At 44.4% G+C, this 24,482-nt stretch overlaps 3 protein-coding genes across 4 annotated transcripts; 2 read left to right on the forward strand and 1 right to left on the reverse strand.

The window, feature by feature from the left end:
- The first annotated feature begins 1,375 nt into the window (after positions 1-1,375).
- On the forward strand, positions 1,376-2,042 carry LOC125535781 (uncharacterized). Its single transcript, XM_048698856.2, has one exon. It carries the CDS (start codon positions 1,376-1,378, stop codon positions 1,961-1,963), a length of 588 nt encoding a protein of 195 aa, XP_048554813.1. The 3' UTR covers positions 1,964-2,042.
- A 345-nt stretch (positions 2,043-2,387) lies between these two features.
- On the forward strand, positions 2,388-3,195 carry LOC125535782 (uncharacterized). The gene has a single exon (XM_048698857.2). The coding sequence runs from the start codon at positions 2,550-2,552 to the stop codon at positions 3,120-3,122; it is 573 nt and encodes a 190-aa protein (XP_048554814.1). The 5' UTR covers positions 2,388-2,549; the 3' UTR covers positions 3,123-3,195.
- Positions 3,196-9,878: 6,683 nt separating this feature from the next.
- On the reverse strand, positions 9,879-16,807 carry LOC125536815 (protein disulfide isomerase-like 5-4). 2 transcript variants are annotated; one of them, XM_048700086.2, is made up of 16 exons: positions 16,723-16,807; positions 16,527-16,630; positions 16,092-16,182; positions 14,839-14,933; positions 14,135-14,192; positions 13,004-13,188; positions 12,660-12,717; positions 12,535-12,575; positions 12,365-12,439; positions 11,610-11,666; positions 11,427-11,493; positions 11,048-11,194; positions 10,685-10,909; positions 10,411-10,572; positions 10,246-10,323; positions 9,879-10,162 (listed from the first exon to the last, which is right to left on the reverse strand). In XM_048700086.2, exons 2-16 carry the CDS (start codon positions 16,565-16,567, stop codon positions 10,085-10,087), a joined length of 1,458 nt encoding a protein of 485 aa, XP_048556043.1. In that variant the 5' UTR covers positions 16,568-16,630; positions 16,723-16,807; the 3' UTR covers positions 9,879-10,084. The 2 variants fall into 2 exon arrangements, with proteins under 2 accessions (XP_048556043.1, XP_048556044.1); XM_048700087.1 differs by having other exon boundaries at positions 16,733-16,751.
- Between the last annotated feature and the right edge of the window lie 7,675 nt (positions 16,808-24,482).

Genomic DNA, 24,482 nt, shown 5'->3' on the forward strand with positions numbered 1-24,482 from the left:
TCCGGCGTGGTTAGCGACAACGACCACCATCCCGCGGCGATTGACAGCGTTCAAGTCCAAGACCCAGATTGGATCCGATCTGAGCCCGGCAGCGCCCGCGACCACCGATCTTGCCCACCATGCTGTCGTCACCACACCGCGAGCAGGCTGCCGCCATCATCATGTTGCGCACGACGTCGCCAAGAAACCCGCCCTTCGCGCCGCCCGACCCCATGCTAGTCCGGCACCCCGCCCGATCTGGCTGTCCCGCGCCAGCCGCGAAGGACAAGGGGAAGAGACGCCCCGCTGCCGCCTAGCCGGCCAAGCTTTGCCCGGCGACGCTGCGGACGGCGGCGAGGAGAGGTGAGGAGAGGTGGAGGCGGGAGGAGGGGAACATATCCGGTGCACCAACATTTGTGATGCTACCGGTGCACCGCATGCCTTACAACATTTTAAAAAATCTGAAAAAATTCGAGCACATTGACATAACATCAATGTATGTTGTCATAAAATTTTGTATCAAAATTTGAAATATTTTTTGAGATACAAAAATGACAAAATTGACATCAGTGTGATAATGGGCCAAATCTAAAGCCTAACTTATGTCATGTACTATTCAGTGTTGAATTTGTTATTTTTGTTTTAGGAGCTGTGTTTCGAATTTTGACTTGAAATTTTGTGAAAAACTACATTATGTTGTGTCGATGTGCCACATTTTTTTCAAAAATTTTCAAACATTTAAAATGTGCGACTTGAGTTCGGTGCACCGGTAGCACCACAAGCACCGGTGCACCAGATATTCTCCCGCGGGAGGAGAGCCGAGAGGACAGCGGCTAGGGTTCCCCAGGTAAACCCCAAGATTTGAGGAGTGTTTGTCGGGCAAAATTGCTAAACTTGCCGGATTCAAACTTATGACGAAACATATGTTCACTACCCTCAGGTAATATTATCTAACATGATGCAGTTACAGGAAAAGTTATGTACATGATGACAGTTGCGCAAGGGTTGCTCTCTTGGTTCGTAGTTTCCCAGAAATCACACATGAATATATGTAACTTGTACGCTAAGCAAACCAAACCAGCCGTTTAGTTTGAGGTATAACATGCGAGACGTACTTCTATACGTACATCCTGCATTTTACCGTTCTCCCCATACCAGAGGCTGGGAGATTTTCCAGACGCTCCCAAATCTGCAAAGAAACCAAACAAAACAACACGGATAACAATGCATGGGCACACCAAGCCGAACAGCCAGAAACAAAAACCATCTGTAATCCCAATGAAACTTCCCGTCCTACATATGGCCGTCTCATTTGCTGGTACTACGTCCCATTGACATCCAAACCAAAGATATTCATCAAAGGCTTCAAGGAGCACGCACCAGCCGATTCGATAGGATGAAGAGGAAGCCCGTGGTGATCTGCTGCAGCGTGCTGCTCGCCCTCATCCTCGTCCTCGCCATCGTCTTCGTCGCGCTCTACTTCACCGTGTTCCGGCCGCGCCCGCCGCACGTGGTGGCGACGGTGGTGAGCACGACGTTTACTCAATTCGACGTGGCCTCCGCCCCGCCCAAGGTCAACATGAGCTTGGGCGTGGACGTGACCGTGAAGAACCCCAACTACGCGGCGTTCCGTTACGGCGACGTGGTGACGGAGCTGACGTACTACGGCTCGCCTGTGGGGCAGTCGGTGGTGCTCGCGGGGGAGGTCGGCGCGCGAACGACGCAGACCGTCGGCGGGACGGTGGTGTTGCAGGCGGACAAGGTGATGTTCACGCCCCAATTCATCCAGGAACTGGCTACCAAGCTGTTCGACCTGCCGGATTTCATGCTGCCGTTCCAGACGAGGACGACGGTGGCCGGGAAGGCCGTGGTGCTGGGGACGCTCAAAATGAGGGCCAGCTCGACGGTGACTTGCAGCATCACCACCTACCCTCTCAAGCAGGAGACCATCTCCGACTGCACGTCCACGGTTAATGTCGGTTAACTATTTTTACCTGTGCGTGCGAGGAGCCCACACGGCGTGTCTATCAAGAAGTGTGGGAGTGAGTACCTTTTTTCGGTGAGTTTACAAGCTTTTCTCTTAGATTAGAGGGTTTTGTATAAATAATTAATACAGTATATGCTATACGTAATTAAGCGCACTCATACAATTAGTATCTCGCCGCGTGTGACAATGTTTCCGAATTTGTGCAGCCTGAGAATGCAGAGAAAAATAAGAGATGATGTTCTTGACAAAATCCACATTGCACTTACAAACAGCGAATCGTTCTCAAATACTAGCGCAAATTCGAGACATCAAATCATCAGCCATGATGTTTGATGAATACTCCTAGATAGGAAGATTTTTTTTCCAGCAAAAAAGAATGCAACAGTGTTCATTGTTGTGAACTACGGGCACATGAGCTTGATGTAATAACACCCCCACTAAGCTTCAATTCTCGCACTAACAGGCCAGCACTAATAACAACGATTGAAGAAACGCCACCCACTTTAAAAATGATCAAGAAACGCCACAACCGAAAAGTTCCGCCGTCCCTCGTGCTTCTTCCAGACAACTGCTGCAGCCAAACATGGCAAGGATCAAGAAGAAGGCCGCCGTGATATGCTGCTGCGCGTTGCTCGCGGCGTCCCTCCTGCTCGGCGCCGCCCTCGCCACCTCGCTCTACTTCCTGCTGCTCCGCCCGCACCCGCCGCGCGTGGTGGCAACGGCGGTGGACACGCAGCTCGCCGCCTTCACCATCCTCCCGCCGGCGCTCAACTTCTCCCTGGCCGTCGCCGTCACCGTGCACAACCCGAGCCACGCGCCGTTCCGGTACGGCGCGGTGGTCACCGCGGTGACGTACCACGGCGCGGCGGTGGGGCGGTCTGTCGCGCCCGCGGGGAAGATCCCGGCGCGGTCGGCGAGGACGGTCGGGGCGCGGGTGCGGGTGGACGCGGCGAGGGTCACCCTGAGCAGGCACTACGTGGTGGACGTTGTCGCAGGCGCGCTGCCCTTCGAGGCCAAGACGGCGATGGCGGGGAAGGCCGCGGCGCTCCGGCTGTTCAGGGTGAGCGCGGACGCCGAGGCATCGTGCAGTGTCATCCTGTACCCGTTCAGGCGGGAGAGCAGCTCGCACTGCACCTCCATGGTTCGCGTCACCTGAATGCATGAGCAGCTTTTCGCACGTCGCGCCGATTCCGGAGATGCCTCTAGTCTACCAGCACGGAGCGCAGGCCACCGGAGAGCACCACAGGAAGATGTGCAGTTTCATTTTTCTTTTGGGAAAGAGAAGTGTACTGCGATGTCAGCTGACTTTGAAATCGTGAGTTATATTGTTTTGCTGTTATTTAGAGTTAACTGCACCTTCTACAGGGAGAAAATTACACATTCCGATCCTCCAACTTGATGGCGCGTATCACAACCGTCTCCGAAAATACATAACATGTACGGTCCTGTGTACTCTGGAGCGCAGCGGTGCTGCCACGTGCGCCTTCCCCTCCTGCGTCCAATGCACATTTTGAAAAAGCCCCCTTTATTTTCTTATAAAAAATAATCCATTCATGCATCCATGGCAGCTGAACGACCGTACCTTTGTGATACGATCCCCGCTGACATCCCAAATTCATTCGAGCCCCATGCCACCCAAACGCCTCTTCTGTCGTCCTCGAGGATTACGACGTCCCTCGACAGTGCATTGTCGTCGTCCGCACTCAGCTCGTGATAGGGCATACGACGAGCGGAGGGCGGCCCCCTCCCACAATACAATAAGAACCCCTCGGCAACAAAATCACTACATTTGATAGTTTTGGTACTCAATTGTGAGCAATTAGACAACGCTTTGACATTTTTTTAACTAAAATTCAAGTTTAATTTGAGCTCGTTTGCCTAGTGTTTAATTGTAATCATAGGGTTTCAGTCGACTGTGTTAAAGCTTTGTATTTGCTAGTTTAACAGATGGAGGCAGTGAGTACTACGCCCTAGAGTTAGTGCACTCCGATTTTTTTTTGGTAATGAAGCGAATGGGTCTTATCTGAATGGAAATAAAGTCTCTTATGATTTTCTGTGATGCTAGGGAAACTTCTAAGTCAATGTTGGATGATTTAGTAGAGGATTAGGGGTATGAGAAGGCAGGAAGAATAAATATCAACTTGTTGATGCATGCATGCAAATCATTTTGCGTGGACTTAAGCTGACTACACAAAGTAATGACAGCAACTACGTCAGGAAACTGGTTAAAGAGGAGCACATATATCTTACGTTCTATATTAATCATTAGACAACATGTATGGGGACAAGAAGAAGAAGAAGAAGAAGAATGTTCTAGAAGATTTGGTTGACAGAGTTAATCAAAACCAACCGTCCCCCAACTGAGAGCATCTTTCCTTTCCAACTGCTCAACCGTTTCTCTAGACGCTCCTCTACATGCTTCCACTCCGCAATAGTGAGACGCTGATAGTGAATCGGTATTCCCAAATACCTCATCGGGAATTGGCCATGCGTGCAACCAAACAGGTTAGCATAATCACCCGCCGACTCAATGGCTGCTCCAAAGCAGAACAATTCGCTTTTATGAAAGTTAATTTTAAGACCCGACATTTGCTCAAACGCTGAAAGCAATAGTTTCATGTTTCGAGCCTTGTCCAGGTCATGTTCCATAAAAAGAATTGTGTCATCTGCATATTGCAGAATAGAGAGGCCACCATCCACAAGGTGTGGCATTACTCCTGCAATCTGGCCATCCTGCTTAGCACGCTCAATCAGAATAGCTAACATGTCAGCAACAATGTTAAAAGAATCCAACTACCAACTACTATATGCTTTCTTTCTTCCAACTACCGAAAGGGGTCTTGCAAAGATTAGACTATTTTAGATCCAGATTCTTTTGGCAAGGAGACGGGGAAAAGAAAAAATACAAAATGGCCAAATGGAGTGTGGTTTGTAGACCAAAAGACCAAGGTGGCCTTGGAATTCATGACCTACAGGTCAAGAATGAGGCCCTACTTAGTAAATGGTTGTTCAAACTACTTACTGAGGATGGTGTTTGGCAAACCATGCTACGCAACAAGTATTTAGGCCAAAAGGCGGTGTCTCAGGCATATTGGAAACCTAGAGACTCTCACTTTTGGGTTGGCCTAATGGCGGCAAAGAAACATCTTTTTCGCTTTGGGTTTTTCGCGATAAAGGACGGGTCAGAGATTCGTTTCTGGGAAGACATCTGGCTAGGCAATGCCAGTCTTCGAGAACAATATCCAGCCTTGTACATCATTGCTCGCAAGAAGAATAATACTATTGTGCAGGTGCTTAGTTCATCCCCGCCGAATATTTCGTTCAGGCGAGATTTGATTGGGCCTCGCCTTACATCATGGCATAATCTATTGTCCAAGCTGGATTCGATTAACCTGACACAAGGCCGAGATGTGTTTTGCTGGAACCTTACTACAACGGGGTCTTTCACAGTAGACTCCATGTACCATGCACTCACGCATTCTGAGATACCGGTGAATAATAATAAGAAACTATGGAAGTCGAAGATTCCACTAAAGGTTAAAATCTTCATGTGGTATCTTTGTAGGGGGTTGTGCTAACCAAAGACAACCTCGCACGGCGCAACTGGCAAGGGAATAAGAAGTGTTGTTTTTGTACTCATGACGAGACAATCAAACACCTCTTTTTCAATGCAAGTTTGCACGTTCTACGTGGTCAGTCATCCAAATAGCGTCAAATTTGTATCCGCCCACAAGTGTTGCCAATATTTTTGGCCATTGGTTGGACGGTATTCCAAATAGGTTCAAAACGCTAACAAGGGTGGGAGCGTATGCCTTAATGTGGTCGCTATGGCTATGTAGAAATGATTTGGTTTTTAATGACAAAAATGCTTCTCCTCTACAGGTTATTTTCCGGTGTACGCACTCGCTTCGTACGTGATCTATACTACAGCGAGCGGAGTACCAACCGCTGTTCAAGGCGGTGTGTACGCCATTGGAGCAGGTGGCTACGGAGGTTTTTTCTCAACATGGGTGGCAGCATAACCTCCGGATTGACCCACCACCACTTTCGACATAGGCATATATAGTGTCGGTCTATACGACTCTACTGTTGCCATTTTGTCGATTTTGATTCTTTTCTTTCTGTCAAACTTTTTAGAATTGGCTGTGTGCATCTTAGTTATGCAGAGGCCGGGTCTCACTCATAATGCTTTGTATCCGCTTGATGCTACATTTTTGAGTTAATAAAATGCCCTTTATCGAAAAAAAAGAAGATTTGGTTGACTGTGAGTATGACATGGAGGATGGAGATGAAAACTTTGTGTGGGAAGATTTGACTGGTGATAAGAAATCAAGGTGGAATGATAGGGAAAAGGAAGAAAATGGTAGAAGATCAAAATTTTGATGAAGAATTATATATGTGACTGCTCTGAATCAGATGATGAGTAGATGAAGTTCAACTTCCCTCATTTCTCTAATCACTAAAAGCGTCAGTTTCATGTTGGGCAGCTTTTCTCCTTAGTTGATTTGTTCAAAAAGGTTGTTAGAAAGTATAGTTGAAGGAGAGACTGGGAATTACCTTTCCAAAAAAATGATAGCACAAGGGTAGGAGCTAAGTGGTGTGATGGATGGCTTGGTATCATACTTCTGCTGAGGAGAGAAGGAAGGAGACACATGAGGCCAAGCCTGCCCTTGTGAAGCCAAGAGGCATGCTTTGTCAGCGAGGAAGAAAGAACAAGAGGAGTAGAAGAAAATTATTGTTGCATAAATAAAAAGACAAACCGAAGAGAAGAAGAGGCAAGAGAAGTATTAAATATAACAAAAGAAGCTAAATTTTTTATATATCAGCAGGAGGAGGAAGAAAGGCAGAGAGGATTTAACCACTATGTGCAAATGGAGGATCTAGCCAGACAACATGCATGGGAGGAGCAAGCCGAAGAGCATACGAGCAGCACAACAAGGCATCAATAATGGAAGGATAAAAGAAACAAGTTGAGAAACTGAACATGCAGCAAGCTGAGGAAAAGAAAAGGAGGCAACCTCAGGAACTGTAGAATAGATAAGCATAGGAACTAAAGAATAGACGAGATGATGAATGGACGAAGAAAAAGTTCATGGAAGAAAAATACAAACAGGAGGCAGAGTAAATTTTAAAGAAACATAATGAGCAAAAGGTACCAAGAGGGAATATGCCAGAGAGTTAAAGTTCATCCAGGCAGCAGCCAAACGTGCCACAAAAAAGATATTTTGGCGATCACATGAAAGGTCTAAAAAACACCGAACAATCCATGTTTGGTATTTTCAAATAGTTCGCTACCTAGTCTTTTTGTATTCTATTGGTATAGTGATGTATCTTGTGAACAAGTGTAGTGCATGCTAGAGTAATCTTTTGTATGGTCATGAACATGGAGTTGTTATAAAAAGTGCATGATCAAGTTATGTTGATGATCACGTAGTAGAACTTTGTTGTTGTTGATGTATGAGCAAAACATATTATATTTGATCTTGTTGATGTATGATAGAAGCATGCTTGATTTCGTTGTTGTATAGCCAAATTGTATGTCATCTTTGTTGTGTTCAACTTGTTAACTGTACATTTGTCGATACATAGTATATGTGAACCGAACATTCAGTTAACTGACGGGAAAAAAACATTCATTCTAGTTAAGATCAAATTTAGTTACTGATTTCAGTTCTTCAAATCACACATCACAACATTGTTCACTGCAAAAGACCACTCCTTTGGGTCACAAACAAGGCACACACACTTAAAATTGAATTTAAAGCAGTTCACAGCACACACACACAATGCAACTAAATTTAAACTGGACTTAAACAACACACACATGGAACACAGCACTTCTTCAGCCTGCTGAGCAGCCAGCGTCACCTCCAGGTCCGGTGTAGTCGACCCTCCTGCACCAACACACAAACTCGTACTCCCAGCTATGACACTTGCCTTCAGAAGGGAGGTATGTCCGGCAAATTTCCGGACATTGGCGGGACGATGACTGTGTGTTGTGTAGGAGGGTGGGTCCTCGATGTCGATGACGCTGGAGTGGGTAGTGACTCACACTTATCATTGGAGGACGGCAGCTCGGCACCTTAGGCTCGAGGACCTCCAATTTCGGAACCTAATTGGGGACTTTAGACGGATCGTGGAGCCACGCCTCCATCACCAACTCACGCTTGTCCTCTGACGACATGATGTAGATAAGCTCGCTGGCGAGCTAGCTGAGGACGCCGTTGGCTGCCTCCGGCTCTCTCGCCTCGTTGGGTAGCCCTTCCAAGCTCACCTTGGTCTTGTAGTCGAGCCTGCATGGTACCAACGGCAGAACTGGATCCACAAGCCAGTGACCACACTTGCATCAATGACTCCATGGCGCGTGTGCACAACGCACCGTCGGTGAAGGTGAGCCACAAATCATGCGGTAGGGTGGCCACCTCATGCGACGGCCTGACAAGTAATTTCCTCTAGAACGTCGAGCAGGGCGGCAGCTCATCGGTGCGGTCTCCGACGATGGTCACCAGCAACATGCGACGGCCTGACAAGTAATTTCCTCTAGGACGTCGAGCAGGGCGGCAGCTCATCGGTGCGGTCTCCGACGATGGTCACCAGCAACATGCGACGGCCTGACAAGTAATTTCCTCTAGGACGTCGAGCAGGGCGGCAGCTCATCGGTGCGGTCTCCGACGATGGTCACCAGCAACATGCGACGGCCTGACAAGTAATGTCCTCTAGGACGTCGAGCAGGGCGGCAGCTCATCGGTGCGGTCTCCGACGATGGTCACCAGCAACATGCGACCATGATACCCTGCCTCCAACGAATTCACTCCCCATGCGCGCGCGGGGATACCCTGCCTCCAACGAATTCACTCCCCACGCGCGCGGGGGGAGCACATGGTCGGATCTGCCTGGGAATTTCAGGATATTGCTGCCTCCAAAATGATTCGGCCTCTTCAAACCGCCAAACAGGAAGACGAAGGCCTTATTTGGTTGCGAGGGTGCATATTTCCAGGGAAAGGGCGGCCAGGGTTGATTACTCCTGGCAAAACTAAAATCCCGTGGAAAATTCACATGACCCTTTGGGGAAGATGGGAATAGTAGTGGCAAATCAGAGGAACGCATCCCCAAACTCTTTTCCAGATCTTGTTCTCGGTGAGCCCCCTTTGGACCTGCATCCCCGTCTTCATGGCCATCACCACCACGGCACCACCAGTCATCATCGTCGGCAGCTTGTGGGCAGGAGAGAACTCCACCTACTGGTAGGTACGTTTGCAGCGGCGGCCGCCGGTGAGGATGGAGGCGGAGGTGTGAGTACATGGTGCAGGTGGAGATTGAGGAGGAAAGGAGAGGCATGGCAATGTAGGGAGGCGGCGACCTCGCATCAGCAGGTCAGAGACAGGCGCCGCGAGCGAGCGAGACGGGGGATTCTCTCCCGATGTCGCGAGGCGGGGGCGCTATCCCGGGGAAATCATGCGGCTCGGGCCGAAGAAAACTCTGGCTCCGAGCGTCCAAATGTCCAGAAATATTGGCCCGGGTCATATCTTCCGCGCGGGCTTCCCACCCAGGGAATGGGCCAGGATCCCTGGGGGATCCGCGGTTACCAAATGAGCCCTTAGGGTGCGACGGGATTAAAAAAACGAAGGGGAGTGCATCAAACAGGCGAGGATGTACATGTCAAACACCACAGCGACAGAGTACAGTGCTGTATGCAGGACCATACGTGTTATGTGTTTCCGTATTCGAGGACCATATTGGAACATTTTTCAAGTTCCGGCCATGCAGTGAATAACTAGAGACTGGTACCGATACAGAGAATTTCAGACATCCGAACGAGTACAAGAAAATCACATGCAACGCCAGCACATTACAGCGATATTTTAAGCTTTCTAGAGCTGAAATTGGAATTGGACTGGTCACAAGATCAGGATAAAGCTATAAGGATCCAGCGTCTCTTTATTCCCATTTACTTAGCGGAACAGTGAAGTACCCAGTTATATCATGACCACATCATTCAAACCAACCCCCTCCCGCTGTATATGTTAATTAATAGATTAAGAATTGCTAACAGTACAAAAATAATTACTAACTAGGGCAACCGCAAGGAATCGAGCGCTTCTGAGGATCTACTATCGTTCAAATGTCCTTCCCTAGCTCAACCTTCTTCACCAACCTTAGCGTGTTGTGCAAGATGGAGTCAAGTATGCCGGCCACCTAGAATTCACAGGTTCAAACATCAGCCATGTATACTCGATGCTCTAGGAAGTATGAAAATATAAACAAGGAGATGTTCCCACCGTGAAAACTCCACCAATAATAGCACAGACGTTTGTGATGAAGTGGGAGAACGATTTTGGAAGTTCAGTCACCAGGACCTGATGATAAATGAGAATCAGTTTAGATGGACTGTTCGATATGTTAGTAAACCGAGTAACAAGTATATAAAATACCTAGATACCTACCTGCATGGGAGAAGGCTCAAAATGGAATTTCACAACAGGGACATAGAAGCTGTGCACCAAGCTGCTGTGTGCTGTGTATTCATATTCTTCAAGCACTTTCAACTCCTTTGCGTATCTCAGCGTAACCAGCTCAGTCTTTACAATTTGTAGGTAATGCTCAATCTAGAATGACATAGTTTAAACAAATGCCATGTTATTTCCTAATAAACAATGGAAAAAAACTTACATGCATTGCAAACTTCAAAAGAGAAGTAGGCAAATTTTAGGGACTTACAGTAACATTTGCATTGACATCACCATGCTTAACGATGTAAGACTGACCAGCTAATCTATCATGGTGTCCGCCAACATAGGGAAATAGTCTTTTCAGTTCATTGAACATCTTTGATGAGAGCCTTTTGCCAAATGAGAATGTTGTGACGTAGTGGGAAACATTTATCTGAGATGGATCAAACGAGTGTGAACCAGATCGAGCTGATATTACAACACTGCCAGGAACCTGGTGAAGAGAAGAAAGTAATCAAACATCCCAAAAAAGAATCCTTTCTCCATGCAGCAAGTATTAGTACTACAGGCGCTTACCTCGCCAACACTACAGAAGCTAGCAGTATGAATGTTAGCTCAGAAGTTCATTTACCTTTTTGACCCGCACAAAACCTTCTATTCTGCAGCCACCGGTCATTGGAGCAGGACGCTTTGCAGGATCAACAGTCTTGTTGGACTTGTCTTCCAAAGCAAGCACATGGGCCTCTTTTGGAATATTTGCAACATATGTTTCCATTGCCTAAGATTCAAAACTTATATCAAGAATCCAGTACAGAACAGCCTATGAGACCATAAATACCATATATTAACAAGCAAAGAATTAGCCTTTAGTTCACCCTCAAGAAGTTCATTACAATTTCTCGGGTAGGCTAAGGTTTAGGATATTGTGCGGCAGTAAAGATAACCAGTGTGATACGATCGTACTGACATAAGAAGAACAACAATTGGAAACCATGTGATTCATAACATACCGCGACTAAACTTTCGGTATCACGTTCCCCATAGTATGAGTCATGATCATGGTGACCCTGATTCTCCCTGTACAGAAGTTGATTTGGTTATTTACTGACCTTGAGGGCAAAATTAACGGGAAGCATTGGCAGAATGAGGTTTACAGTTTCAGTATGATATAATGTAAGGTTTACTGTGCTTACTTCATATCACTCCCTTTATGAAAAATGCGAATTGATGGGTAACCTTGTATATGGTGCCTGCATTTAATAAAATAAAGAGATGAAGATATATCATATCAGCATTTTGACTAAGAAGCATACGAATGCCAATATGTGAAACTAGGAGACAGGGTTGGGGTGGGGAAGGGGGGGGGGGGGGGGGTCGCTAAATATGCAGAACTGAAATATTTTAGTTACTTTACTGGTGCCAAACAGAAAGCCAATGGGAATGAAAATAGACAATCCTGCCACTGTTTATTCAGTATGCAATATGGAAGATAGGGAAATGCTTCAAGCTCATTCTTTTTTCTTTTTCTTTTTTTGCGGGTGCTTCAAACTCATTCTTAATCAAATAGTTCCAGAAGGAAGGAATAGCACCCGCAAGAGCAGCATGCAAGGACACACTAAATCATGACAAGACCGTGGGATCATCATATAACTTCAACAGATATTTACAACAAAATTAATCAAATCTCATGGTAGAAGACAAACGAGGATTTTGGATTCATGTGATGTCAGTCTATTACAACAATATAAGTGTTTAACACTCCTATATTTCTTTACAGAGAGAGTAGCATATTCATGTGATGTCAGTCTATTAATACATAAATAGAAAGGTTAAAATAAGAAGAAAGTTCAATTTTGGACGAAAGAGAAAACGCATTGAATTAAAAGTATATAATCAACCCCACTTATTCGTTTATCGATCTCTAATTTGATAATTAATTAGTACATACCTCTTACACAGTTCAACTTCCTCAGTGCAGTCAACTTTCCCGAGAAGAATTCTGCCATCCATTTCAGGGTCATATCTGAATATAACAAATAAAATCAGGATGGTAATCTAAAGCATAAAATCATGAATCCCCAAGCCACGTTCGGGACAAAAAAGAGCAAAAGCATATACCTCTCCCTTATTATTTGCGCAGCCTTTTCCCATGAAGGTTTCTGAAGGATTATTGATTGATCAGAACCATTTTAACTTCTCCATATACACTAAGTGAAAGGGAACACAAAGAAAAAAAATCTAACCAGACGATTGCTCCAATAACACCAGGGGGCATAAAAGTTGACAACCAAAACAGGGTACCTGGAAAGGAATATATATAATTTATGATAAATATCAACCTCAACAATAAGGGAACTCCGGCAAAGAATAGGACAGAGCTAAATGCTAAATAAAAATCAAGAACAGAATATAATTGGCATACAACACTGAACCTGGCGAAAGTAATTAGAACTTATAGCCTATAGAGAAACAAGGAGTATAAATTAAATAATTAAATATCCACATGAATGTCTAGCAGTTAGATGCTGGTGCGTAAAATATCTTTGACAATAGGTTTCACTATTACACAAGATACTTGAATACTTACTGGTGAGAATAGCTATCAAAATTGCGAGAGGACAAGGCAACTGAACCATCACCATGGTATTCTTCAACATCATCTCCGTGTTTGTTGACAGTGGGTATAGGTCCAGCATGGAACTCAGATCCAGTAGGTACTAAATTCCGATCAATTGAAAACTTGCGAACAGTTTTCGTTATGTTTAGTCTGTTCTGCATATGTTTTGAACAGGAAACTAAGGTTAAACTAGTATAAGAAAAAAAACGCGTGCTATGGAAAGCAAGAAGAAGAAAATAGGAAGTTATTCCATATGTACAAAACATAGTTCACATAGGTCCCCCTACTTTTTGACACAAAAGTAACATCAAAAAACTGGATGCACTGACCTATTTCATGATTTCAAGGATGGTGTAAAAAACATATGTAGCTTACATTTAAGGGAAATACCCATTCTGGTCCCTAAACTCTCTTCCGCAGGGAGAGTAATTTTCACGGTCTTCCTTTTGGAAGCAGACGGGTTAGCAACTTGGCGCCAGCAATGAGGAGGAAGGCAGTCAAAAGTCTCATTGAGGCTTGGTCTGGTTGGAGAGGGAGAGGGAGAGGGAGAGGGAGAGGGAGAGGGAGAGAGGGAGAGGGAGAGAGAGAGAGAGAGAGAGAGAGAGAGATGGTTGTAGGAGGAAGCCAAAAAAAGATACTCCCTACGATGCGACACTTACTTTGGATCGGAGGGAGTACTATAATTTAGTTTTCCCGGATTTCTGTCTGGGCAAGTGTTTGGTTCACATGTTGGGCCTTCTATCGTCTTGGGAGCTTTTTTTATCTGACTGGTGGCAAATTGGCATACTTAGCTGCTACATAGGCCTAAAATTATGTGAATTCTGTTGCGAGAGGGTTAGTTGCGATGATTTTCATAACCAGGAGTTTTAAAGTACACCGCATGAAGATGAAATTTTCCAACACATAAATCTAGTGTAAAATGATTTTCAACAAGCAACGTAATAAGGTACTCAACAAAATGATTACGGAAAGCATAAGACCTGATTCTGTTTCCCCATTTTAGGTTATTCATACAAAAAGGAAGACACATTTTACATAATGTTGCATTATCGGAACTAGAAGAGAGCATATAAAGCACTGTAGGAAGAGATTGAATCTTACTGTTCCCAGCACATCACTGACATCAACTGATGCAAATTCACATGAAAGCGCAGGAAAGCTGCAAAATGCAAAAGCCACATAGTGAACAATCAAGGGAATAATAAGGCTGTGCTGCCTATCATTATTAACATAGTCATCCCATCAAAAACAAAAAATATCAATCTGAAATCCAAACAGACGGCTAGGCTAGTGTATACCACTTACTATGAAATATGGTGTGCAAACGAACAAATGAAAATCTGGCTAGTGCTTGAATTTTTCCCAAAAACATGGAGCACCAGTTCCAATAATAGATCTCAGATGCATATGTAGACTAGGAGGAAAAAAGATAATAATGGATGCCATAAACCTATTATGCTATGAACAAAATTAAAATGGTTGGATTTGGAAAACTAGTTGACGGCAAGACTATTAACCTAAGTACACATCAGATGCTTCTTGACAGGATTCAGAGAAGAGTAAAAACATCAAGAAACACGCAGTGACATGTCTTGTGCTGCATATATAAACTGCGCACTGGTAACAGGTAAATAACAATAGCAAGTCATTAGTTTTAGAAGAGCAGACATGCATTAGGTGGAAGACAAATTCCATGAAGTGTCCGCAAAACAAAGGGCAACAGAAAGAAGAATTATTGATGAAACACAAAGGTTCAGGTTTAAACTATGTATTCAATAATGCTCGCGAAATGCTACCAAATTCACCTCAAGTTAAAATCTATCCGTAAGAACTCCCCATCTGAACTCCTGTCAACAATTACAGATGTGGTGGTATTGACTGCTAAGTAACTACTCAGCTCCTGCAACAACAATTTAACAGCTTTAGATGAAAGTAACCTCATCATATATTGCAATATAAATTTAAAGATCAAGAATACAAGATCATGTAAACATTATTCAAAATTGCTAGCAAGTGCAGAAATTGCAATGATTAACCAATGAGGACCCAAGGGATGCATTGGTTCCAGAGTAACTAGTACACCATGTGATGTCATCACACTGCCTAGCTTCAAGTTCCCATGATCATAGTTGCTCATAATCTATGGCACCATGTTGATGCTCTGATGATAAATAAATAAAAGTTCATTTGAAAGGGTTATTTTGGACTACATAACTTGAAATGGTGTAGCAATTAAGTACTACAGCAAACCGAATAGTAGCAGACCAATTAATCACTTAAACAAAGGTGTTGAGTATCGTGATTATTAGGAAACAGCGCGCCGCCCCGTGGTTTTCCCCGTGGCTGCACCAACCCGCGCCACCGCTGCGTCGCCCTTTCGGGCCATAGTGCCGTGGCACGCTGTCCACGTCGCCGTCCCAAGGCCGTTCCCACGGTTGCATCGACCCGCGCGCTGCCGCTGCGTCGCCCCTTCGGGCCATAGTACCGCGGCCCGCGGTCCACCACTGCCCCGAGGCCGTCCGCTCCAGGCCGTCCCCGTGGCTACACCGACCCTCACGTTGCCGCTGCGTAGCCCATCACCCTGAGGTCTTCCCTGCCCGCCGTCGCCCCGACCCGCGCACTGCCGCTGCGTCGCCCCTTCGGGTCGTAGCGCTGCGGCACGCGGTCCACTTCGCTGTCCACGCGCGTCAACTTCTGTGTGGTATGCGCCGCGCCACCTTCCTAGGCGCGCGGACGGTCTTCGTCACGTTGTCAGGTTCTTCCTCGCCTACTTCGAGCACCGTCGCCACGCTCCTAACCTAGCCGCCGCTGCCGCTCTTCTTCCCGGGCCACGGCGACTACCTCGACACCGGCCACCCCGACTCAACATCGACCATGGCGTCCCTTGCACGGCTACCTCGACCACGGCTACACCACCCTACACTCTTGGCTACCTCGACATTGGCAGAAAGGGCTACCGCCTTGCTTGAGCAACCTCATAAGTTTCCACTCCAGCCACGACTTCCGCGATACAAGAAGTACAGTACAGTTGATAACAGAACAGAAACTGGAAACAAACCATTCCAAACAAAAACACCATTGCCAGTGCTGCAAATATGGATAATCCAGCACCAGATAGTGATGCCTCCGTCAAATCCCTAGGAATTTTCCTGCAGACAGCCAAAACAAAAAAATATATCTCAATACGTTACCACTTCAGTAGAAACTCAAAAACAGCACCTGCACAATGCCAGCAAAAAGGTCCCCCACCGACCACCATTACAGCATACTGTCAATTTTGCATTTTCGGTATTACCACGTTCGAACATATATCATCTACGGTGCAGTTCTCCAGAAACAGACGTAAATCATTACTGGCGAGTACCCAAGCTCGAACTAAATACATCAATTCGTAGCCAATCCCCCGAATACAGACAGTAATCCGACTGAACCAAACCCCACATTCACCGAATCCCGCCGCTAATCTGGAGATCGGAAGGGAAGCGAATGATACCTGTAGAAGTCGACGGACTTCAGCTTGCTCGAGGAGATCATGGCTGCCGATGATGACGACGTGGCAGCGCGCCGGGTGGTCGGATCTGCCGGGTGCGGAGAGATCTGGAGCGAGGGGAAGGAGAGAGGTGAGATTTATGTGGGGAGGTCTCTTCTTTTCGTCGTCTCGACTAGAAAGGTGTGCCCCCGGATCTCACCGCCTCCTACCTCCCGGAGTCCAGAGTACCGCTGCCTTGCCTGCGATGTTAATTGCGTCCAGCCACGGATACGTATCCATCTATTTCTATTGCTTTCCTTTTATGTATTTCTGGAAAATGCTGTGTCAAGTTAGAAAATTATTAATTTGGTCCTATCCTGATCTCAAAAAATAAATGCCCCTGTATCCCTTTTTCTTTAGTTGGAAAAAATGCCCCTGTATCCTTTAGAAAGTTAATTGGGTCCTTAGTATTTATAAGGCGCCGAGTAGATGTAATATTAACCATAGTTTAGGTATCTCGCAAAAAAACATAGTTTATGTAGTTTATATTGTAGTTTATTTTCGAACGTAGTACGATGCTCATACATACGCATATACACTCACTCGTATGAATGCAAGTACGCACAGACATCCTACCCGAGCATATCCGAGAAACTGAGCTGGCACGTCATTTTGAGATTGATGTCACATACGCCTTCGCAGTCGACGAGAACGTCTCCTTTCACTGAACGCACGTCGCCGAAAGTCCTAGAATAAATCCAGAAGAATGTGAGCACCAACGTCGAGGCTATGACTTAAACTCTGTTAGGTTGCGGATGTCACTGTCCTCCTAATCATCCAATCATAAGTTGGTTCACAGTTTATATTGCAGTATTTGTTCCCCTATAAAATTCAAAAATACTCCTATACAACAATCTATGCATAAAAAATTAAGTTTATAATCTAAATATTCAAATAAATACGTAGTCAAAGTTTTTTATGTTTAACGTAAGACAAGTGTTGGTGCAATTAAGTGTCCTAAAAGTTTTGAAGATTGTTGGACAGGAACAATGAAGGACTAATGTGTTTGGTAGCGCACACCCGTAGATTAGGTCCCTGGAGTTCTTAGGAGTTTCATATAAACTCAAAAGATTATTTTTTGTGCGGCTGAGAAGAATTCTAAGCCAATTGAGAAGACTGCTATCGAAGATATTGCGTGACGAAAGTGACCCCTAAAAACTGCTGATGTAAAGCAATTGATATAGAGTTCGGTCCAAGACGATTGACTGCAGTGGAGAATAAAGAGGATGAAGAAAGATGTAGCATTTTCTTTTGTAGTTATTTTTCTCTTATTTGAGTCCCATGACCACCGTACTATTAAGAGGTGTCGTAGTGTTTCGAAACTTATGTTTCTTTGATGCTTAACCGAAACATATCCTAAGTGAGATGTGAGAAAAATCTTTTTGTGTTCCAAGACATTTACTTGTCAGCCAGAGGCGATGATCTTCTGGGCTACGAGAGAAATGCTCTAACCGAGGAGTCGGCTTTACTTGTTCCTCAAGTAAAGTTGTTGGATGCGTTTGAAATCAAACCGTTAGATACGTGTCCGTTGACCATTGGCTAGACGTCGTGTCCTAAATGGCCATTTCCCCCTCAGGATTGCTCCGACTATAAATAGACACCTCGCAGCTTCCGAGAAGGTTGGTTGCTCCGCGTGATTTTGACGAGTTGTCATAGCACCCTCTATCCAAATATTAGAGTTAATCCACCGAGAGAAAACCCTACAGACAAAAAACTAGATAGTGGTTTAGCAACTCTCAAGAGTTATACATGGATCACATCTCAGATTTCATGACCTCAAGCCATTTCGCGGAATATGGGCTCATCATCGCTTCCTCATAGTTCGTAGGTTCGTCATGGTCTAGTAACATGACTTCCAGAAAGAATTACCGTACCACCGTACCACTCTGGTGCGAACTATACTCTGGTTGACCTACGAGGTTCGGTAGTAACTTGATCTAAAGTTTCATAATCATCATCATTAGCTTCCTCACTAATTGGTGTAGGAATCACTGGAACTGATTTCTGTGATGAACCACTTTCCAATTCGGGAGAAGGTACAACTACCTCATCAAGTTCTACTTTCCTCCCACTCACTTCTTTCGAGAGAAACTCCTTCTCTAGAAAGGATCCATTTTTAGCAACAAAGATCTTGCCTATGGATCTGTGATAGAAGGTGTACCTAACAATTTCTTTTGGGTATCCTATGAAGACACACTTCTTCGATTTGGGTTCGAGCTTATCAGGCTGAAACCTTTTCACATAAGCATTGCGACCTCAAACTTTAAGAAATGACAGCTTAGATTTCTTGCCAAACCATAGTTCATACGGTGTCGTCTCAACGGATTTAGATGGTGCCCTATTTAACCTGAATGCAGCTGTCTCTAATGCATAATCCCAAAACGATAGTGGTAAATCAGTAAGAGACATCATAGATCGCACAATATCTAATAAAGTACGGTTACAACGTTCGGACACACCTTTACGCTGTGGTGTTCCAGGTGGCGTGAGTTGTGAAACTATTCCACATTGTTTCAAATGAAGACCAAACTCATAACTCAAATATTCACCTCCACGATCAGATCATAAGAACTTTATTTTCTTGTTACGATGATTTTCCACTTCACTATGAAATTCTTTAAACTTTTCAAATGTTTCAGACTTATGTTTCATTAAATAGATATACCCATATCTGCTTAAATCATCTGTGAAGGTTAGAAAATAACGATACCCTGCCGCGAGCCTCAACACTCATCGGACTGCATACATCGGTATGTATTATTTCCAATAAGTCAGTGGCTCGCTCCATTGTTCCGGAGAACGGAGTCTTAGTCATCTTGCCCATGAGGCATGGTTCGCAAGTATCAAGTGATTCCAAAAGCCTATTAGCATGGAGTTTCTTCATACTTTTACACCAATATGACCTAAACGGCAGTGCCACAAATAAGTTACATCATTATTAACTTTGCATCTTTTGGCTTCAATATTATGTATATGTGTATCACTACGATCGAGATTTAATAAACCATTTATATTAAGTGTATGGCCATAGAAGGTTTTATTCATGTAAACAGAACAACAATTATTCTTTGACTTAAATGAATAACTGTATTGCAATAAACACGATCCAATCATATTCATGCTCAACGCAAACACCAAATAACATTTATTTTAGGTTCAACACTAATCCCGAAGGTAAAAGGAGTGTACGATGGTGATCTTATCATCCTTGGAATCACTTCCAACACACATCGTCACCTCACCCTCAACTAGTCTTTGTTCATTTTGCAACTCCTGTTTCAAGTTACTAATCATAGCAACTGAACCAGTATCAAATACCCATGGGCTACTATGAACACTAGAAAAGTACACATCAATAACATGTATATCGTATATACTTTTGTTCACTTTGCCATCATTCTTATCCGCCAAGTATTTGGGGCAGTTCCGCTTCCAGTGACTATTTCCTTTGCAATAGAAGCACTCAGTTTCAGGCTTGGGTCTAGCTTTGGGCTTCTTCATGGGAGTGACAACTTGCTTGCCATTCTTCTTGAAGTTCCCTTTCTTTCCCTTGCCCTTTTACTTGAAACTAGTGGTCTTGTCAACCATCAACATTTGATGCTTTTCTTGATTTCTACCTTCGTTGATTTCAGCATCAAGAAGAGCTCGGGAATCGTTTTCGTCATCCCTTGCGTATTATAGTTCATCACGAATTTCCAGTAACTTGGTGATAGTTACTAGAGAACTCTGTCAATCACTACTTATCTGGAAGATTAACTCCCACTTGATTCAAGCGATTGTAGTACTCAGACATTCTGAGCACATGTTCACTAGTTGAGCTATTCCCCATCTTGTAGGCAAAGTACTTGTCAGAGGTCTCATACCTCTCGACTCGGGCATGAGTCTGAAATACCAATTTCAGCTCTTGGAACATCCTATATGCTCCACGGCGTTCAAAATGTTTTTGAAGTCCCAGTTCTAAGCCATAAAGCATGGCACACTAAACTATCAAGTAGTCATCATACCGAGCTTGCCAAACATTCATAACGTTTGCATCTGCTCCTGCAATAGGTCTGTCACCTAGTGGTGCATCAAGGTCATAATTCCTCTATGCAGCAATGAGGATAATCCTCAGATCACGAAGCTAGTCCGCATCATTTCTACTAACATCTTTCAACATAGTTTTGTCTAGGAACATAACATAAATAAAATAGGGAAGCTATACGCGAGCAACTGATCTACAACATAGATATGCAAATACTATCAGGGCTAAGTTCATGATAAATTTAAGTTCAATTAATCATATTACTTAAGAACTCCCACTTAGATAGACATCCCTCTAATCATCTAAGTGATCATGTGATCCATATCAACTAAACCGTGTCCGATCATCACGTGAGATGGAGTTGTTTTCAATGGTGAACATCACTATGTTGATCATATCTACTATATGATTCACGTTCGACCTTTCAGTCTCAGTGTTCCGGGGCCATATCTGCATATGCTAGGCTCGTCAAGTTTAACCCGAGTATTCTACATGTGCAAAACTGGCTTGCACCCGTTGTATGTGAATGTAGAGCCTATCACACCCGATCATCACGTGGTGTCTCAGCACGAAGAACTGTCACAACTGTGCATACTCAGGAGAACACTTATACCTTGAATATTTTTAGTAAGGGATCATCTCATAATGCTACCGTCGTATTAAGCAAAATAAAATGCATAAAAGATAAACATCACATGCAATCAAAATAAGTGATATGATATGGCCATCATCATCTTATGCCTTTGATCTCCATCTCCAAAGCACCGTCATGATCACCATCGTCACCGGCTTGACACCTTGATATCCATCGTAGCATCGTTGTCGTCTCGCCAACTATTGCTTCCACGACTATCACTACCGCTTAGTGATAAAGTAAGGCAATTACATGGCGATTGCAATTCATACAATAAAGCGACAACCATATGGCTCCTGCCAGTTGCCGATAACTGTGTTACAAAACATGATCATTTCATACAACAATTTATATAATCATGCCTTGACCATATCACATCACAACATGCCCTACAAAAACAAGTTAGCCGTCCTCTACTTTGTTGTTGCAAGTTTTACGTGGCTGCTACGGTCTTAGCAAGAACTGTTCTCACCTACGCATCAAAAACCACAACGCGGTATAGTGATTGCTTTTTGATCTTCATAAAGAACCCTATTCATTGAATCCGATTCAACTAAAGTTGGAGAAATTGACACCCGCCAGCCACCTGTGTGCAAAGCACGTCGGTAGAACCAGTCTCATGAACACGGTCATGTAGTGTCGGTCCGGGCCGCTTCATCCAACAATACCGCTGAATCAAGAAAGAACTAGTGACGGCAAGCAATACGTATATACCCACGCTTACAACTCCTTTGTGTTCTACTCGTGCATATAACATCTACGCATAGACCTGGCTCGGATGCCACTGTTGGGGAACGTAGTATTTCAAAAAAATTCCTACGATCATGCAAGATCTATCTAGGAGATGCATAGCAACAAGAGGGGAGAGTGTGTCTACGTACCCTCGTAGACCGAAAGTGGGAGCATTTAGTAACGCGGTTGATGTAGTCGAATGTCTTCATAATTCAACCGATCCAAGTACCGAACGTACGGCACCTCCGTGTCCAGCACACGTTCAGCTCGATGATGTCCCTCGAGCTCTTGATCCAGTTGAGGACAAGCGAGAGTTCCGTCAGCACGACGGCGTGGCGACGGTGATGATGAAGTTACCGGCGCAGGGCTTCGCCTAAGCACTACGACGGTATGACCGAGGTGTGTAACTGTGGAGGGGGGCACCGCACACGGCTAAGACAAATCTTGGAGTGCCTTTGGGGTGCCCCTGCCCGCGTATATAAAGGAGGGAGGGAGATAGGCTGGCCCTCCTAGTGGCGTGCCAAGTGTAGGGAGTCCTACTAGGACTCCTAAGTCCTAGTAGGATTCCCTTTCCCTTTCAGAGTAGGAAAGAAGGAAAGGAGGGAGAGGGAGAAGGAAAGGGGGGCCGCGCCCCACCCCTTGTCCAATTCGGTTTGGGCAGGGGGGAGGCACGCGCCACCTCGTGGCCCTTCTTCCCTCTCTCCACTAAAGCCCAATAAGGCCCATTAACGTCCCCCCGGTGAATTCCCATAACTCTTCGGTACTCCGAAAAATACCGGAATCACTCGGAACCATTCTGATGTCCGAATATAGCCTTCCAACATATCGATCTTTACCTCTCGGCCATTTCGAGACTCCTTGTCATGTCTGTGATCTCATCCGGGACTCCGAACAAACTTTGGTCATCAAATCACATAACTCATAATATAAATCGTCATCGAACGTTAAGCGTGCGGACCCTACGGGTTCGAGAACTATGTAGACATGACCAAGACACATCTCCGGTCAATAACCAATAGCGGAACCTAGATGCTCATATTGGCTCCTACATATTCTACAAAGATCTTTATCGGTCAAACCGCACAACAAAATACGCCATTCCCTTTGTCATCGGTATGTTACTTGCCCGAGATTCGATCGTCAGTATCATCATACCTAGTTCAATCTTGTTACCGGCAAGTCTCTTTACTCGTTCCGTAATGCATCATCCCGCAACTAACTCATTAGTCACATTGCTTGCAAGGCTTATAGTGATGTGCATTACCGAGAGGGCCCAGAGATACCTCTCCGATACTCGGAGTGACAAATCCTAATCTCGATCTATGCCAACTCAACAAACGCCATCGAAGACACCTGTAGAGCATCTTTATAATCACCCAGATACGTTGTGACGTTTGATAGCACACAAAGTGTTCCTCTGGTATTCAGGAGTTGCATAATCTCATAGTTAGAGGAATATGTATAAGTCATGAACAAAGCAATAGCAATAAAACTTAACGATCATTATGCTAAGCTAACGGATGGGTCTTGTCCATCACATCATTCTCCTAATGATGTGATACCGTTCATCAAATGAAAATACATGTCTATGGTTAGGAAACTTAACCATCTTTGATTAACGAGCTAGTCAAGTAGAGGCATACTAGGGAAACTTTGTTTTGTTTATGTATCCATACATGTATCAAGTTTCCGGTTAATACAATTCTAGCATGAATAATAAACATTTATCATGATATAAGGAAATATAAATAACAACTTTATTATTGCCTCTAGGGCATATTTCCTTCAGTCTCCCACTTGCACTAGAGTCAATAATCTAGTTCACATCGTCATGTGATTTAACACCAATAGTTCACATCTTTATGTGATTAGTTCACATCGCCATGTGACTAATACCCAAAAGGTTTTACTAGAGTCAATAATCTAGTTCACATCGCTATGTGATTAACACCCAAAGAGTACTAAGGTGTGGTCATGTTTTGCTTGTGAGAGAAGCTTAGTCAATGGGTCTGTCATATTCAGATCTGTATGTATTTTGCAAATTTCTATGTCTACAATACTCTGCATGGAGCTACTCTAGCTAATTGCTCCCACTTTTAATATGTATCCAGATTGAGACTCAGAGTCATCTAGATCAGTGTTAAAGCTTGCATCGACGTAACCCTTTACGATGAACTCTTTATCACCTCCATAACCGAGAAATATTTCCTTAGTCCTCTAAGGATAATTTTGACCGCTGTCCAGTGATCTACTTCTGGATCACTATTGTACCCCTTTGCCAAACTCATGGCTAGGTACACAATAGATCTGGTATACAGCATGGCATACTTTATAGAACCTATGGCTGAGGCATAGGGAATGACTTTAATTCTCTCTCTATCTTCTCCCGTGGTCAGTTTTTGAGTCTTACTCAACTTCATACCTTACAACTCATGCAATAACTCCTTCTTTGACTAATCCATTTTGAACTCCTTAAAATTAAGGTATGTACTCATCAAAAGTCTTATCAAGCGTCTTGATCTATCTTTAT

Source organism: Triticum urartu, chromosome 2A (assembly GCF_056163025.1).
Source record: "Triticum urartu cultivar PI428250 chromosome 2A, HENAU_Tu73, whole genome shotgun sequence".
In the NCBI taxonomy this organism is placed as follows: domain Eukaryota; kingdom Viridiplantae; phylum Streptophyta; class Magnoliopsida; order Poales; family Poaceae; genus Triticum; species Triticum urartu.

Bases quoted from the DNA above. Each gene is read 5' to 3' on its own strand.
- LOC125535781 (XM_048698856.2), top strand. From the start codon at position 1,376: ATGAAGAGGAAGCCCGTGGTGATCTGCTGCAGCGTGCTGCTCGCCCTC.
- LOC125535782 (XM_048698857.2), top strand. From the start codon at position 2,550: ATGGCAAGGATCAAGAAGAAGGCCGCCGTGATATGCTGCTGCGCGTTG.
- LOC125536815 (XM_048700086.2), bottom strand. From the start codon at position 16,567: ATGATCTCCTCGAGCAAGCTGAAGTCCGTCGACTTCTACAG. The intron at 11,667-12,364 runs GTATGTACTAAT...TATTAAATGCAG, and splicing joins GAAGTTGAACTGTGTAAGAG to GCACCATATACAAGGTTACC. The intron at 11,195-11,426 runs GTATGTTATGAA...TTTGAATCTTAG, and splicing joins ATACCGAAAGTTTAGTCGCG to GCAATGGAAACATATGTTGC.